Here is an 18,241-nt window from a genome sequence, read left to right as displayed (position 1 = left end):
ACACGAAACTAATCTCTTCGACTAGCAAATTTAGCCAGGTTGTTTTTGCGTCTTATTAGCTGGGTTTACTTGACGAATATAATATCACGAAATGAAATTTGGAAAGAATTACGTTTTTGATGTATTTTTTTCCTTACATTCTTCAGAAATAACTTAGCTAACGTTTTCTGTTTGTCCTAGGGTCTGGAGATCAAAGGTCAAATGGTGTTCTGCTCGGAGTCTGATTCGCTGCTATTCGTCGGCTCTCCGTTCTTGGACGGTCTTCAAGGTCTCACTGGAAGGGGACTCTTCATATCTGATATTCCTCTTCACGATGCGACGAGAGATGTCATCCTGGTTGGAGAACAAGCCAGGGCTCAGGTGAGAAATAAATATTAATTTATGAAATAACCTACATCGGCCTCGACGGTACAGTTGAGTAGGTTATAGTATTTCTTATTAATTGACTGTGTTTTTTTGTGATAAAATTTTGAGTAGCAGTTTAATGCATTGTTTAAGTTTATATTGGGACAAAAAGTCCTTTGTTAGATATATTTCAATGTATTTTTAATGGAATTAATCGACTACAGAAAAACATTTTTTACGGGTTTCTGGAATCTTGTGGTAGTATTTGTGCTTCTCATGAATGTCAGCAGTTCTATAAAATGCTGCATCTAGTTCATTATGCTGCAGATCTGAGCAACCGTAAAATTGGGACACAAATAGAATTTTGAATTCTTCTTAGTCGAGCACATTTTTGTGACTATTACATCGCAAGTTATTCTTGGAAGGCTTCCAAAATTACAGCATAAGGTAGAAAGACGATAAAATTGTCGCTCCAGCCTTTTCTGTAATTGTCTTTATTGAACCAGACACCACTAAGATAAATTGCTGGAAAGAAATAAGAAAAATAATAAGAGTCCTTTTACGAAGGATTTTCCCGAAACTATCGTGTTACACCATAAAATCGGATGTTCACTGCTGAATGCGAGGTCGCCGTAGAACGTTACGTTGAGCGATCTTTGTAGCGATAATCAACACAATATGCGGTTAGTTTAGCTGTTTAGCACATATTTATTTATGGGTAAATTGCATGAGAATTTAACTGCAGATCGATAAAAGAGCCTTGTCCGATACAAGCCATTGTTTCTTTTACTGAGCAAAAAACGTTGTTATTCTCTAAATGTATAATGTGACAAGACGACATCGTAAATAATTTGTGAGCATGTCTATCGTCAATTAGTTACGTCTAATATTTGATCATCGAAGGAGTTTCATAGTTTTGGGAATTTTTCGTAGGTTGGAATTTGATCAGTTACTTAAAGTTCCGAATATTTACATTAAACCCTTTCTGTACACGATAGTCGTGACACTGATCGATTACGAGTCTTACTAGTTTTTGTGTATTTATGCTCATAATTCATGATTTTTCCCCAATACCCTAAAAATTTGTTTAAAAAATTATCCTACATTTTTGGCTCAATTTAGGCTTGTTTTACACCTACCATGAACCACACATGGAAATATGTACCCGTTCACGTGTTGTCGTTGTGCTGTGATTGTGGTTGCCGTGTGGTTGTGGTACGTCTGAAATAGCCCTTATTAAAACCACTTTATGTTATTGAAAAGTATAGGCTTTCGTTATTGCTAATTGTACTGCATAATCTTGTATAATATTTCTTAACAATAACACATTTTAGTCAATTTATTATCTGATTTGCTTCGAATTTAGTCTCGTAAAATCCAACACAACATCCATTCCAGTCCGAACTTCCGCCTTAAGAAATTTCTCGAGAAAGAAACTAAAAAACACTGCCAATTACCCTTACCACGGCATACTTTTTCGAGTTTTATCTCAGTTTCATATCAAAAGCTTTCAGCATCACTTTTAAAGTAGTTCTCAGCTATCGAGTTTCCACACTTGTTGATCGCAGTTCCGTGTCTATAGCTGTTCTGTCTGAAGCAGGCTTCCTCTATTAGTGGAGTGTTCGAAACTTGCTTTGTGTAGGCTCTTCGGTTCAAGTTATTATGATTTGTTTTTGTTTTCCTATTCATGTTGAAGGGAGACGTGTATTGGTTTAGTTTGAAAGTGTGATATGGATCATATGACCAGGTATTTTTTGCGTGAAGATATTTTGTCTAACAAATTGCTTTAAAGTTAGATCGATATTGAACATCCGCGGTTATGATTATGTAGTTGCCTAGTTGAGATATTTACTCACAAACGGATATCACATATGAATAAAATATGAATTTAAGTGACAATCAAATAAAACATTTTATTTTCTTTTGCGTCTAGCATGACTACAATCCAAAGTTTGGCCGTGAATCACTATGAAAGTCACCGTATTCCTTACTGCAAAGGAGTAACTAGCCTGAATGATATCCAAAATAATTCTATACCAGAAAATACTACCCAATAGGAATTTATCACTTTAAATATAAATAATACACTTAACCCATTAATGTCCTACTGCTGGGCAAGGGTCTCCTCCCGTAATGAGGTAGCGATTAGACCTTGAGTCAACTTTTCAATTGGACTTAACATAAAAGTTAACCAATTTTTTTTTTGTCTCCAGGATGGTCTCCGAAGACGCATGGACAAACTGAAGAACTCAATAGAAGAAGCAAGCAAAGCCGTCGACAAGGAACGCCAGAAGAACGTCAGTCTACTCCACTTAATATTCCCCCCTCATATCGCCAAGAGACTGTGGTTAGGTAAGTTTCTAAGTAAATTTACGTATAATTGATTTATGTGAAGTTTAATTCAAGTATGGTTTAGTTTGGTGAATGTAAATTTAGGTGGTGGTGATGATTTTGAATGATATTAAATAAGATTGTAAATATTTAAGCCATAATTACTAACATTGTAAATGTGTTTGTGTGTTCGTTTGTCTGTTTTCCACGTCAAAATGGCCTTGATCGATTTGGATGATAGGCAAAGAAATAATTTTAATTCCAGGCAAGGACAAAGGTGGTTTTCAGCAAGATAAACTTGTTTAATATAAACATGTAACATAAAGAATTAAATAGATCAAAATAAAATTTATCAAATCTAAATGTTTGACGTTTTGTATATTCATGAAAATGTTCGTAAAGTTAATTCTATGTACATACATAACAAAAAAAATTACATGTAGTGACAACAACACACATAAATTCGTAAAAACTTGTCCACACACTTTGAAAAGATTTACCAAATCTAAGAAAATCACACATAGGCACAACTGTCTCACACGCGTTACAATAATAGTCGCAGCTGGTTCTTCATAAGAAAGTGACAGACTGAAAGATTAATTCGTACAAACGTCATAAAAGTAATTCGCTAGAGGCTTTTTCTTGAGTTTCTCAAAATGTTATGGTTCGATTTTTGGTTATAAATACTTATAATGAGAAACTGAAAGATTATTTGTTCGTTTCGGATTGTGAGGCTGATTATGAGACAAAAAGAATATCACTTCGATGTTGAAATAGAACATCGTAGGTCTTTTTACATACATTTTTTAATTGAAAGTTAGTGCTTTCTTTGTGGTTCTATTCAATTTTATTCAAATCAGCCCAGTATTTTTTTTATTTATTCTTAAAAAAACGTCACTTTTCTCTGTATCGACGATATAGTCGTGTACTTTGTTTTGAAGTAGATTCTGTTTGTAAGAATTCCTTTCGTAAGATAGTTACCGCAATAAAACGCACTATGACGTATGAACAATCTTCACAATTTACAACTACCATTTAGTAAATGAACCTTTTACTGCACCCAGCAACTCGTTATAAACCCAAGCACACAACAGTAGTTCACTTCACATTAATTACCAAGTTTAATCGCGTGCCGCATGTGTGCACTTCGCTTAGACAGATGTGGCCTAACTTTTATAATTCCATTAAGCCATAACGGTTGGAGTAAATAATTAAACTGAAGTAAGGCTTTGATGAATCACTTTGAGGAATTCTGGGGTTTAGTTGCTAAGGAGACAAGGAAATATAGTAATTACTGACTAATGATCGCGATTCTGCCTACAAAAAATATACTACGTAATATAAGCTATCACCATGCAAAAGCAATGCCAAAGTCGGTTCAGCCGTTTTGACGTGAAAATTTGACAAACAAACACACCTTCCTAACTTAGATATAATGAACATGATGGTTCAGAAGTAGACAGTTCTAATGCTTTAAGCTTAATACAAAATTCTAAAAACAGCGACTTTTTTCATTTCGATATGTGTCATGGAATGGTTATATGGCATTCTGACTAAAAGAGAAACCAGGAAATCATACATTTAGAATCAATGGTAATAATTGAAAATGGATTTAATGGTGGTATGGACGCAATTTCTGCGAATCTGATATTGAAATATACCTCAAAAGGTCATTGCACGTCAGGCGGTTTTCCAATAAGAATTTCTTGGTAATGGTAGCTTAAAATAGTATTACTATTCTCTACCACTATCCACTACCGACAACCGGCTAGCTATCGAATTTTGACATTAAGGATTTTACTGCCAAATTACTGCCAAAAAAGTTTCTACGACGCTCGTCAGAGGCGCTGATCAGATTTTCATACAAAATTTCTCGATGACAGGTTGGTTGTCGGTAGTCGATAGTAAAAGAGAATTGAGCTACTAGTACAAGCAATTATGTACTACGCATCACTTGCGCACATGTGAAACAATCAAATATCGTTATGGGACCAAAGGCTGTCACAATTCATTCTAAATGTTCAATTAGTTGTTTTTAATATCAATGCAGTGGTTTTAAACCATTTTTAATTTGTGGAAAGTACTCCACGGCCAAGTTTACAGTAATAGTTTTATTGAATGTATGAATGTATATAAAATGAATAATCTCCAAATTGATCCTTAAATTATCTTTCAAAGTAACTAACTCTGCGTCACAATATTGCGTAATATTAAATTTTGAATGTCACATTATGATGATTAATTTAAAACCTTAACTTATTTTGACGTCATCCTCGTCCTCTAATCATCCATTGTGTAACACATACTCAGCAACCTAGATCCATACAAACGACAAGAAGAAACCTAATTAAACTGTAATGAGTCAAGAAGGTGTAAAATGTGGATTCAAATGGTATGAGTAATATATGTAATACACTAGACGCCGCCCGCGACTTCGGCCGCGTGGAAACTCTTCCCGTGTAAATCCGGATCCTTCAGGAACTCCGGGATAAAATTTAGCCTCTGTGTTATTCTGGATCTTCAGCTACCTTATCAAATTTCATCGTAATTGATTCACTAGTATTGCCGTGAAAGAGTCACAAACATCCATACATACTCACAAACTTTCGCAATTATAATATTAGTAAGATTATATATATACTACACAATATACACGCGGGGCTGCGAGCCAGTTCTTATTCTTTGACCCTGATCGACACGCTACCGCGTGGCTCGATACCATTTAGATTGTAACATCTCTCGATTCCCTACTACTATCGACTACCGACAATTATCGTGAAATTTACTCTAAAATCTGTCTAGCGCCTCTACCGGGCTCCGTAAGAACTGCTTTGGCAGTACATTTTAAATGTCAAATTCTCGGTACACGACAGTACCAATTGTAGACAATTGCGCTACTGCTTATTACTCATATCAGTACATTTTTGTCTCAGGTGAGAAGATCGAAGCCAAAAGCCACGATGACGTCACGATGCTGTTTAGCGATATCGTTGGTTTCACGTCAATATGTGCCACCGCCACGCCAATGATGGTCATCGCGATGCTCGAAGACCTGTACAGCGTGTTTGATATATTCTGTGAAGAGCTTGATGTTTATAAGGTGAGTGCCCGCCCTATTGCTATTGTTTTTAGAAGATATATAATTGAGACAATTCGACACTGTGACTTTTATTGTAATGGAAATATGCCCTACGATCTTTAAATTTTTCTACTGCGTATATTTCAAATACACAAATATAAACTATAAGATTATAGAAATTTCTTATACTTATTAAACTCTTAAAACTATTTCATTGATATTCATTGAACAGACACGTTCAACTTTGATATACTTATTAGTTATTACAACTTTTGATTGCCGGTTAAAGATCAGACTAAAGGGCAGAAACTTTTAGCTGCTGTTAATTTTTAGTTAATAATTGTCCCTAAATACTATCTCACGGCTAGCCAAGGGTCCTTTCCTAGAATAAGACAGGAGGTTTTGAGTCCTTCTCCTGAGTTAACAGTAATGACTTAGGTAATAAAATATAATTTTATTATTCCAAATAAAACATATTCAGCTAATCTCCTACAAGTCCACCATTAAGTTAAGTGTTCAAGATCGTTTGATATTCAAATAAGCTTAAGAACAAAGTGCGTACAATTCCGTATATAATTTGAACGAAAACGTTTGATTAAGTAATATTTTAATCGTTATGTTCAAGATCTCTTATTTTAGGTTTATTGTATTGTTATTATAGGCTTATTGCTAGGGCTCTTGAATTTTATTTTACTGTTTATTACTGTGCAGTTGAGACTTGTATAAGTTGCTTGTATAAGAAACGGTTATGGTAAAAATGGAAAGTTGGTTGTGTTTTTTATTTAGAACATCAATGGCAGCCCTAAACTATACCATATTCAGCCCTCTACCGCATTCGCCTTATATATTATTTAGATGGCATCTCACTTCTTTTTGTAGAGCGAACATAAGTCCAATTTGTATGGAAAGACGTTTTTTTTTTCATAATTCAACATATTTTCCTATGGGAATGTTGTTCAATTTCATGGGCTAAACACCCTTACCCACCCTATACCCCCTCCCGTTATGCCTCATATAGTAGGTACCTATTTACACCTATTTATTTTATTTTCTACAGTAATAATTCATTTACTGCAAATGTAACCTTGTAATCCTATACATTTATATGTGATTACAAAGTTATTTTTGCAGTTGGTGCATTTAGAAAACTGGACCGAAATTAGAAAATATTAAGTTTTTCCCATGATTAAGACAGTAAACCCTATTTGTATTCTAAATTTTAAGCTTCTAAGTCTGCTAGAAGTACCTTAGACTTTTGATGATCGGTGAGTCAGTGAATCAGTGAGTGACAAAATTCAAAATTTTAACAAGTTGTCATTCTTAAACTACTGGTTGAAATTGTCTGAAATTTTAAATATACTGTGTTTATACAATGACTAATTAGTTGCTGAAAATTCAGGCTTCTTGTTTTATCCGCAACGAAATTATAGGGATGTCAAAAATAGCCCGAATTGCTTCGAGAAAAGGATGTTACGGCCGTGCCGCTTTTTTTTTGCTCGACTTGAGCGGTAGAGGGTTAGGAGTGCACATCACTTTGGTGGACTTAAAGCATTTCAGAAAAATTACGTCTCAAGAAAGTTTTGAGAAGTGTTTCTTTTTTTTGACGCAATATAATATATTCTACCAATTTCGTAGGTTTGAATACTAAAAATATATTAACCCTATAACCCTATGAAAAGAGATACGTCCCAAATAAACATCACTATCGGTTAACACTCCACTTGGAACGAAAGCTGTAAATGTTTTTGTTCGATTAGACCTTTACAAGTGTTTTTAGATCGTAACGCCCTCGAGATGTTGTTCTTGTTGAGAGCTATGGGAAATATTACTTAACCCTTTGGTTAAGGAAAGATCGAACACTGTTAATGCAATATGGACTTTATTGTCCTACTTTGATATTTATTAAATAATCGGGTTATGCACTACCTAATTTGATATTAATTTACTTACTTTTATCAGTAATTCATCGAGGTTTAACTAAAACTATAAAAATTGGCGTCTGTTTTTCTACCAAGGACTAAAAAGAAATTAGGTTCGGAAAAATGGCGCCCGTAGCGTATTCCGAAAGAACTATTTTTAAGTAAACAGTCGAGTTTGTGTATCTTGTTTGTAAAGAAACCTGCCACGTTTTTTTTTAATTCCAGGAATCGTTGTAAGGTTTTTGATGAGTACTAAAGTAAAATATTTTTGTTAAGATTATTTCGATCACTGTGAGATTTTTGATAGGTTCTTCTGTAAAATATTTTTGCTTAGATTTTCCGCCAATTAAGTTATTTGACCAACAAATTTTGTTTCTACTTTATGAAATGGCTGATTCTCACTTTAATTGCATTTCATCTAAATTGAACATTTATTAAATTCTTCTTGTCACCATCACTCACTTTACACTTTGAAGCACACAATTTTAATGAAGAGTCGTTATTAATTAGAATTTCGTAATCAACAATCGCTGATAATAATCCGGAAAGCTTTCAAACGAAGGTGTTTGCTTTGAAGTCAAATAATGATTACGTTTTAATATGAACATTAAGCGTCTATTTGCCTAATTTGACAAGAATATAGAACAAAACCTACGAAACCAAACGAATATAGAAAAAAGTTAAGTTTATTATAACATTTTGAAATTTTAATAATCAACTAAACTATGACTATAACAAAAAATAAAATATTTACAATTATTATAAAAAAAACAAATAGAAACAAAAAACAATAAAAATTAAATTAAAATAAAATAAACCTACAGGGCGTCGTAGAATTCGTCTGCATCGCTGTCAACAGGAAACGTGCAAATTTAATAATGTACATACTTGTTAATCATACTTTAGTGTCATCATTCAATCATAACTTAATATATATTTACGCTTATCTTTTAATGCAAATGCCTCCCCGGCATTACAACTAAGCCGTTAAAGTTTGTAAAAAAGTTCCCTTCGGTTTCAAATGAAGAAAGGACAAAAGCTAAAGTGTAGGTTTTTTTATAAATGTTTTACTATAAACTGACGAATGCATAATATATAAGCGTTAGTCGGTTTGTCTGTAACATTTTTAGAGTTAAACTACTACGCCCAAGCTGAAAATATGCCATAGTAATATATTGCGACTCCAGCCACGTTTGAAAACTAGTCAGGAATAAAAAAGTGGTCAGAGTTACGATATGACTGTAATAAAATCATATTTATAAGGGTCATATAGCAAACGATACTTTTGCCATTGGCGTTCAGTGATCTAGTACATTTTTGCGAGCAGAATTTTAAATAGTCACACAATTTTAATAGCCCGTGTGAAATGGTATAGTCAGTTATAAGTATCGGTAATTTATCATAAATCTGCGATATATCGTGTATGAATTAATACGGATTTCATTTAAAATGACTAGATAGTTTAATAGATTCTGGCCTTTGCCTACGCCCATGGGAAGAAGGCATGATTTTATATATGAATGTATGTACCAGATAATTCTTGCGTCTATGATAAATATTGTCTGAAAGAAGCTCTTTAAGACATTTCTTCAAAGTAACCAACCCGCACATATACCCCAGCGAGTTATGCTCTAGGTCTAACCTCACCCTTATTCCGGGAGAAAACCCTTGCCCTGCAGTGCACCGGACCGGAGACTCTATTTGTAGACCATTTATCTTATTTGTTGACCATATTATAAAGTGCATTTGTCGTTTTATGCAATATATTATGCTCAAAATAACAGGTTGACTTTATTTTAACTTTTGCTATTATACAGATACATATTATTATATACAGACACGATCCGGACGTATCATTTCAAAATAGACAAATTCACGTTGAGAAGCTACTTTGAAATAAATCATCTCGGATAATTATCAAGAGGGGTATCGAACTGAAGGAGTTTGTTTTGTAAAGCAAATAATAATTATAATGAAAACAAAGGGATCGATCTAAGACGAGATTAATTATGAACTTCAATTTAATGGGATGTATCGAACTCATTAATTATTTAAGTATTTTAAGTATCTGCCTACTAATTGCCCAATATTAATGGACATTGCTACTTACGCTTTAAAAATAAAGTCATTGTTTCTTTTGTACCAGTTAGCGTCGTTTCGGAAAACGCAAAACTCCTAAATTTACTATTAACTTTACAAAGTATTGTATGAAATAATATAAAATGTATCTAATTTTGCGCTAAATGAGTTGTACCTTATATGTATTACTTGACGTTGTAGCGCAGATAATCCTGGTTTTAGTCGTGACACTATTTAGATAACATATAGACTTCCAAGATTAAAAGTTATCTTTATTTATTTTACCTTCGTTACAATAACAACAAATGAGCAACGCGTAAAAAATATGATTCTTAATCTTAGTTTTTTAATTTAATTGCTAAAAATTCTCTTTTTTTCCTAGGTGGAGACCATAGGCGACGCTTACTGTGTGGCAAGTGGTCTACATCGTAAGATAGACACTCATGCGCCGCAGATAGCTTGGATGGCATTACGCATGGTTGAGACGTGTGCGCAACATTTGACACATGAAGGAAATCCTATTAAGGTATGTATTAAAAATGTTAAGTAAAAACAATTATATTTAAATTATTTAAGGTTTATCGAACTACTGATAACAATGTGTTGTAAGAATAGGGCATATTTTATTAGTTTAGAGAAATTGAGTTGATTATTGAGTTGATAAAAAAACCTGGCTGTAATATCTCAATCTAAATAACAACGGTATTAAGTTTTTTATGAACTATTTTTAATTGAGTCTCGTTTCTTCTAAAAGGACTGTTTTCTGATATAAAAGAAGTAAAAAAGAAAATAAGCCTAGAATGTTCTTAATATTTCTTAAGTAGGTTAAGTAGTACCTATACCGTTAGTTAGTTGTATAATAAATATATCAAAATATATACTCTCAGTAAATCAGTTATTCAAACAAACATCACAGAACACAAAATGACCACAACGCTTAAACAAAGGTAATTTCACAAACAAATACACGCATTTAATTTAAAGTGTCGTGTTCCAAGTTTCATATTTACCTCAAAGACTTGTCAGTTTGTTCAAAGTAAACTGTTGACATTAATACATTAGCGAAACAAAGTTAATTAACAGACACTTTGTGATATCAAAATTGAGAACTTTTAGTAAAACACTTACCTAATGGATGTACTAAAAGGAATAGTTCAAATTTTTATGTAAAATGTTGAAGATTATAAAGTGTCTCGACGGCTAGTTTATGACAGGGGTTCATGAAGTATCTGGCTCTCATTTTTAGTTTAAATTACGTAGTAGATGATAGATTTCTGAATATTAGACATTTTAGATTTTTTGAATTAAATTTTGGGATAAGTCGTAGTGATAATAGAATAGTAGTTTTGCTACTCTTCACGTAGAATAAAATAATTTAAACGTTAATTGTAATTTTACAATAGTTTCTCACCATACGTGCGTATTTTAAGATGTGAATATATTTTTCTCTTAGGCCTTTTTTTAACACTTCCTTTCCCTAGATGTATCAGAGTGGCGATTCTCTACCACTATCGACTATTGTTACTGAGACAGAAGTTGTAACGAGTTTGGCTTATTTATTTATTTTGTCACTAGATGCGCATAGGCCTCCACACCGGCACAGTACTGGCAGGCGTCGTGGGTAAAACGATGCTAAAGTACTGTCTGTTCGGACACAACGTCACGCTCGCTAACAAGTTCGAGTCCGGCTCCGAACCGCTGAAGATCAACGTCAGTCCTACCACTTATGAGTAAGTAATTTTTTATATCTTTCTTTCCTAAATGGTCTTTTTTGCGTAGTTTTTGTTTACAATTCAGTTTCCATTAAATATAACCTCCTATATTTAAAAAATGAAACAGATCGTGTTTTACAACAATGAAACAAAGTCGGTTAAAACAGAAACGTTTTTTGCAGAAAAAAGCTTTGCCTTATCATCCTGCATTATTACAACAAAACTTATTTTTGTTTGCCTGCAATGTTTCAATGTGGATTGTTATTAATAAAATACATAATAATATTTATATTGATCTATCTCCATTTAAAACGATTCACACAAACCTTTGCTCTTTTCAAATGTAACATCTAAATACCCTATTACTCAGATTAAACCACCCAATATATTAAACGGCTACTCCACTACAAATGTAAGGAACATTCTATTGAACATAGCCTTCAGATGAATGGTTCTTGAAGACCGATAGGCATCTTAGTGCTTCTAATATGCAGTGTTCCGTAATGGAAATTGGTTCAGCAATGGACTAAGTAATGCTTCTGTGAATGTGCTTAGAATTGACGTGAATTGATGTGTATCTTGAAAGTGATTGGTACGCCTTTGTCGATTTGAGATGGATGTTTGATTACATGTATTGTTTAGTACATTGTCTGTTGCGTTTATGTATTTTGTATATGTCATGGATAGTATGCACACAGGTAGCACTGAATTTAGACTCCATATATGCTTAAGTAGGAAAAAGTTGTGACTCAAACAAATTTTTAAGACCTATGAGTATTTAGTTAAACAACTTATATGTAACAAAGAAAAATCTCGTTATTGTTGAAAAGAGTTTTAAGTAGTTGTCTACAATAGTAACAATATTCCCGTTAGTACGTCTACTTAAACAAAAATATTTCAATCCTATTTTTTTGTTTTTATTGTACAAAATTAATAAGCACAATAAAATTGCAACTGGCAATAAAAGCAACGTCATTTGCATTTTAAAGCACTTGCTCCAATGTTTGCGTGTTCATACTGAATATTATTAAGCATCAAATTTAACGAACATGATTCCTATAAAATTAACTAAAATTGACAATTTTGACAAAATTTTCGTTGTACAAAAGCTGAATAGTGTAAATAAAGTGCTAACAAAAAGGGACTTTGTCTATAAAAATTCCGAGTGGACTTTGCGTTATGATCCATTAGTTTTTGGCGTGAAAGGGGTCGTTGTTGATGACCTCGCACGCTTGTGTGTTTAGAAGTTACGTGCAAACGGGTAAAAATCCGTCACTTTATGTTGTAGTACATTAAAATGTTGTGACCGAAAATTGATGAATGACACCGGATTTTTTTGTGGATGGTATATGAATTCAACAAAATCATTAACGAACAATCTACCAAGCGCCTAAGTATACGACCCGATGAAAAAGTAAAATCATAACATAGCATTTTCATAATAATTTCAAAATTGTTGTAGCTTTCACAAATTAGAACCCAAAAGAGTAAAATAAATCCTAATAATTCTGTTCACGAGTCAATTGCCTAAGGCAAACTTTTCAGTCCCGTACAATGCCTTTACGAACTTTAAAGACTACAAAATTCTCAACAGAAATTCACTAGACAAAAAAACACCAAGTCAAAAGTAGACACCAAGTCAAAAGTACTCAAAGAAAAAAAAACTAAAATAAATAAACAAGAACAGTATATCACTATAACACGCACAGCAGTTTGTTAAACCAACTTTTTTTGGGCAGGTGGCTAATAAAATTCCCGGGATTCGAGATGGAGGCTCGGGATCGTTCGTGTCTGCCGAACTCGTTCCCCAAGGACATCCCGGGGACATGTTATTTCCTCCACAAGTACATGCATCCCGGTACTGACCCTTCGGCGTCACAGGTGAGTGTTTCATAATGTCGAGGATGAAAAAATAGTGGTTAATGTTGCATAAGGTGTGAATATTGATGAAGCTGTTTAGATTGGGGTATCAATAAATTATGAAGTCAAAATCAAATCATTTAAATTAGGTCTAATGCCGACACTTATGATAGTCAATGATACAGAGAGTGAATTTATCGCCAGTTCGGAAGGTATGGCCAATGAGAAGAACTGGAAAAAATCTCCTGACCACTATTTTTTTATCGCTAAGTGGTTTACATATTTTTTTTAGGGATAAACCATTAATGGTTAAAGGAGCTGCTACCAACACTACCGATAACACAAAAGACCAAACCATAACATAAATTAAATCAATGCGATAAGGTGCTAGTAAATAAGGTCTATACTATTTAAAGGCTCTAGCATACGTAGTTAAATTACAATAGTATTATGCATGTAGATAACACTAACTAGTAAATATTGGATTTAAACTAAAAGCATCATATGCAGAAATCCACATAATCTAAATTTGGGTAGCATAATTTCTTGCCTAAATATTTCGTATTGCATACGAAATGAGGTTTGAAGTAATTAGATCTACTGAATCTAATAGGTCATACACAAGTCTTGAATAATTCAAGTCCACATTAATTACTGTTCTAGACTTAGCTACTAGAATTTTTGAACGAATAAAATGTTCAGAATTTGCCGCAGAAGCAAAGTTAATAAAATAGGTGTGAAACTGGATACAAATGACTTTGTTGAAAAAAAAAAACGGACAGTATTAAAAAAGGGACAGGGGGTTGTTTAATTATGTTTGGTAGCTTCAAGCTGCGTCATTATAACACGTCATTAGTTTCAATGAATGCCGCCACTGACCTCATACAAAAAATATTGTGACAGCGTGACCCACTTTCTGTTTAATAAAGATGACTTCAAAAGAAAATAAGGAGTTGTTGACACCCACCCAGTAGATAAATTACGTAGCTTAATTATTTATTAGATATTCTTCGTGTTATACAAAACTTTTCTCTTCTACCCGAGCCGGTTCTCTCGAAAGTTCTATTTCGACAACTGTACTCACAAACTTTCATACTTCCGACAGATATCGGATAAAGTTTATGATTTTCCATGAATGTTTGATAGCGTGGGTATCTATGGGAATTTTTTCACGCACGAACATCGTAACAACATTTTTGTTCGAACACTCTTGACGTCCAAAGTTCCGAGTGGAAAAAGTTCGATAATATGATTTTCCTTTGACAGGTAAAACACATACAGGACGCGTTGAAGGATTTCAACATCGGGCAAGTGAAACCCAGTGAAATAGACAGTGAGGATTCCAGTGGTCCGTCTTAGACTTACCAGACATCATTTCAAGTTTTAAATCCGAGCAAACTGTTGACATTGTAAATACTTATCTTTTAATTGCTTTGTAAAGCGTTGATTCAAAAACTTTGTTCATCAAAAATGTTTTGTGTAAAAATGTCACTTGGAAGTTTAATACTCTTTATATTTAGGGGTTTTTCTTTGACGTCTTTAGTAGCTAAGGATTCTGTGGCCGTTGTGATTGTTGATACTGAATGCTTTTTAATTAGATGTAATAATAGAGCAAATGATGATGCTAATGTAACTAGAATAACAGTCGTATGTTCAGAATGTATAGTAACATGTTCATTGCTGTTTTCAAGTTTGTTGTGAAATGAGAGATGTTCATCAGCCTGCAATGTATCTTCCGAGTTACAACAGTTTTATAAGTAGTTTCAGTGTTGGAGCTATTTAGATAACAGCTAAGTCTAAACGCAAAGTTGAAGTCAAATGACAAGTTTGAGTAAGCTGGACGGTAAGATGAAAATCTCTTAGGTCCCAGTGAAACTAAAGTTTTGAAACTCATATAAATGTAGTCCATGTTACTCTTATCGTGTTTGTACCAACACATTTTCATATAGATGTAATAATTTATAGTGATCTGTGTGAAGCTTTACTATATTACACGTAAGGATTATGTATATAAAAGTTGAACCTGGGATAATTACGACTTACATAGGTATAAAGCGCTGTAGATATAATTATTTAAGGCAAATGAGTTTTGCTTTTAGAAAAGTAAATTTTCAGATTATTATTAGAATATATTTAAATTATATTCTGGTGTAAAATAGCTGAATCGAATATACGTAGATTTTGTTTCCGATATCTTTAGGAGTTTTTTCAAATTTGTTTCGCAGTTTCCATTTGTTAGTGTCATTTGCGCTTTGTGAAATAAATTGCCTTATTTTTTAAATAACAAAATAAAAACTTGAAAAATAAATTAAGTATAATTTAGACTTTTTGTGATTTGCGAATAACGTTCTCCTTTTTCATTTTCAAAAACATCGATCTATAAGAATCTCAGAATTGTTTGAAAACATCAAATTTTAGTACCTAACAATGAGGCTTAAGATTTTCAAATGTGAAACTTTTATACTATTTTTTAATTTTTATTATTACTAGTCTTAAGCATTGTAAATAGTAAGACTTCTGAACAATATACATACTTACAAAAAAGCGTATGTTCTAAAATAGTTAATGTGCTTACTGCGTACCTTGAATACTATTAGATATTGTAATTAAAGAAATTAATAGAAAATGTTCTTAATATTCCAAGCTGCGATTTTGTATACTTCGTTCGTTATACGGGTAACTTTACCTCATTTTTTAAGACCAAGACCAAAAAGCTTTCGGGTATAACCTTTCCCTCCAAAGTTATAAATTAAGTTAACGTTGTTTTAAGGCTATACGTGTATTGAAACCAATTTGATAATTGGTTTTGTATTAATATCTAAAATCCCATTTTCATGACCATTGTCAGCTTTAACACATTTTAAAAATGACGTAAATAACGCTCATGTATTGGCTTCTCCCAAATTAATGTTTTTCTCTTTGTATATAGCTCGTGAATTATTTTCCGATAATAGAAAAAGTAGCCATGATACATTCCATGCGTTAACATGTTTAAATTTTGCAGTGTTGTGATTTAGCATATTAGATTTAATTATAAACCGAATGTGTATTAGAATAAGGTTCATTATGCTGTGCTTTAAAGTGTTTACGTCACATATCGCATAGATTACTTTTAACATTCTCATCTAGTCGTTATTCGTAAGGAATTTAGTATAGACGGTGCAACTTTGGAATTTGAAATTTTATAAAAATATATTCCGTAGAAAAACGTATTAAGCCTTAATTTCCTGCAACGTAACTTTAACTTACTCTTAGTTGAAAATATACTCAATATTTAACATACTAAATATAATATTTATTTATAGGTTAAATTTCAGAGTTGTACTATAAAAGATAATTTTTGACTAGTCATCATTGTTATAGAATATAGATTAATATACTATGTGTAATTACTTTAATAGACAATAAAGTATACTAAACTAATTTCAGGATAAAACCGACATCTATAGGTATAGCATTCTCTACATTTCAGTACATAGACAATCCAATCTACTTAGACAAAACAATGCCTGGTAGAAAGGTTAAAAGATTAGCAGTTAACAGAATACTTTTAGCATCGGTGACTGATGCAATGCATCGACAGAGCAATTTTCTGAGGCAAGGCAGTTGCGCTCATCGGTCCATATTGTCCCCGGAATTAGCCAATACAAGTAATCATAATGATTTCCTTCCTTTCCAATAATAGTAGTGTTGACTGTTTTACTCCTAAATGATATCTGTATAATTTCATTTATTTACAAAAATCTCTAAAAATACACTGAAATAAAATTCAACAAAAAATACGCTACAGTAAATTTATTCCCATTTGGTACCCAAATGATGCCCCACTTGGGTATGCAAATCTATACAATATCGACACCTAAACACTTGACAGTGTATTTGGTTCAACGAAAATATGTGATTGTCATTGTATTATGTCAAATATACGAAAAACACACTACAAAAATACAATAAACGTGCAGATGTCATTGACCTCCTCGACAAATGAAATAAAAAAAACAGACAACATATTCATAAATTGTATATAGATATAATTTCACCTTCATATCTAAATAAATGTTATATATAAATATATGCGACTATTATATAAATTATGTATGAACGCGAACTCTGTTTCTATTTGTCCTTAAAATGTAATGTAGTGTACTTCTGTAGCGCGATTCTCTACTCCTATCGACCATCGACAACCGGTTAGCTATCGAGAAATATTGTATGAAGATCAGATTAGCGCCTCTAGCGGACTTCGTAGGAACTATTATCGTAGTACATTTTAAATGTCAAATTCTCAAAGCTCGATACTACCGACTGTAGAGAATCGCACTACCGTGTATGGATGAGTATCGCGTAAACTTCGTTGTTTTATATATTATAATTATTATAAATGCCTAAAACACGGCCTTCTGTAGTAATAAATAAATAGTCACGAGTCTTTAAGTCTAATAAAATTAGAGAAAAAATATATATTTCACTATCAATGTAAGCTATTTGTATTTCACGCTGTTTCGAAAATGTATTTTCTGTTGTTTTATGAATTATCTTTTAATACAGTTTCTTGCCGTAAGAAACTTTAACTGTGAATGCACTGTTAGTGAAAAACTATAAAAAAATAAAATGTTTCTTTCGTAATTTATTGGTTTTATTTATTATTACCTTTTACAGAATACCTCATGAAATTCATATTCTTCACATTAACTACACATTAGGTAATTAAGAGGCACTATAGAACTACATCGCATTATGCAAAAAAAATACTACAAACTAATAATCAGTGGAAGAAAAAATCAAACCTTGGACCCCAGGACCATCCGTAAATTCTTACAGCTGCAAGTATCTTCCTCTTTTTGTCCTTTCACCTTCTCCCTCAATTAAATCATCTTAAATGCATATTCCTATAAAATTATATCAAAGAATAATTT

The 18,241-nt window shown here is 32.7% G+C and overlaps 1 protein-coding gene across 2 annotated transcripts in view; it reads left to right on the top strand.

Annotated features, from left to right (window-relative positions):
- Gycalpha99B (guanylate cyclase 1 soluble subunit alpha 2) overlaps positions 1-17,941 on the top strand; it is a 108,733-nt gene extending 90,792 nt beyond the window's left edge. For both annotated transcript variants that reach the window (XM_076126104.1, XM_076126105.1), the window contains exons 9-15: positions 181-360; positions 2,559-2,697; positions 5,610-5,776; positions 10,136-10,279; positions 11,329-11,483; positions 13,205-13,346; positions 14,592-17,941. In XM_076126104.1, the coding sequence (XP_075982219.1) occupies positions 181-360; positions 2,559-2,697; positions 5,610-5,776; positions 10,136-10,279; positions 11,329-11,483; positions 13,205-13,346; positions 14,592-14,684 (1,020 nt within the window). In that variant the 3' untranslated portion in view covers positions 14,685-17,941. The remainder of the gene's footprint in view (positions 1-180; positions 361-2,558; positions 2,698-5,609; positions 5,777-10,135; positions 10,280-11,328; positions 11,484-13,204; positions 13,347-14,591) is intronic.
- Positions 17,942-18,241: the final 300 nt, after the last annotated feature.

The sequence above is a fragment of the Anticarsia gemmatalis genome, chromosome 18 (genome assembly GCF_050436995.1).
Source record: "Anticarsia gemmatalis isolate Benzon Research Colony breed Stoneville strain chromosome 18, ilAntGemm2 primary, whole genome shotgun sequence".
Taxonomy (NCBI): Eukaryota; Metazoa; Arthropoda; class Insecta; order Lepidoptera; family Erebidae; genus Anticarsia; species Anticarsia gemmatalis.
The sequence above is the reverse complement of the archived record's forward strand: the minus strand, read 5'-3'. Positions and strand labels throughout refer to the sequence as shown.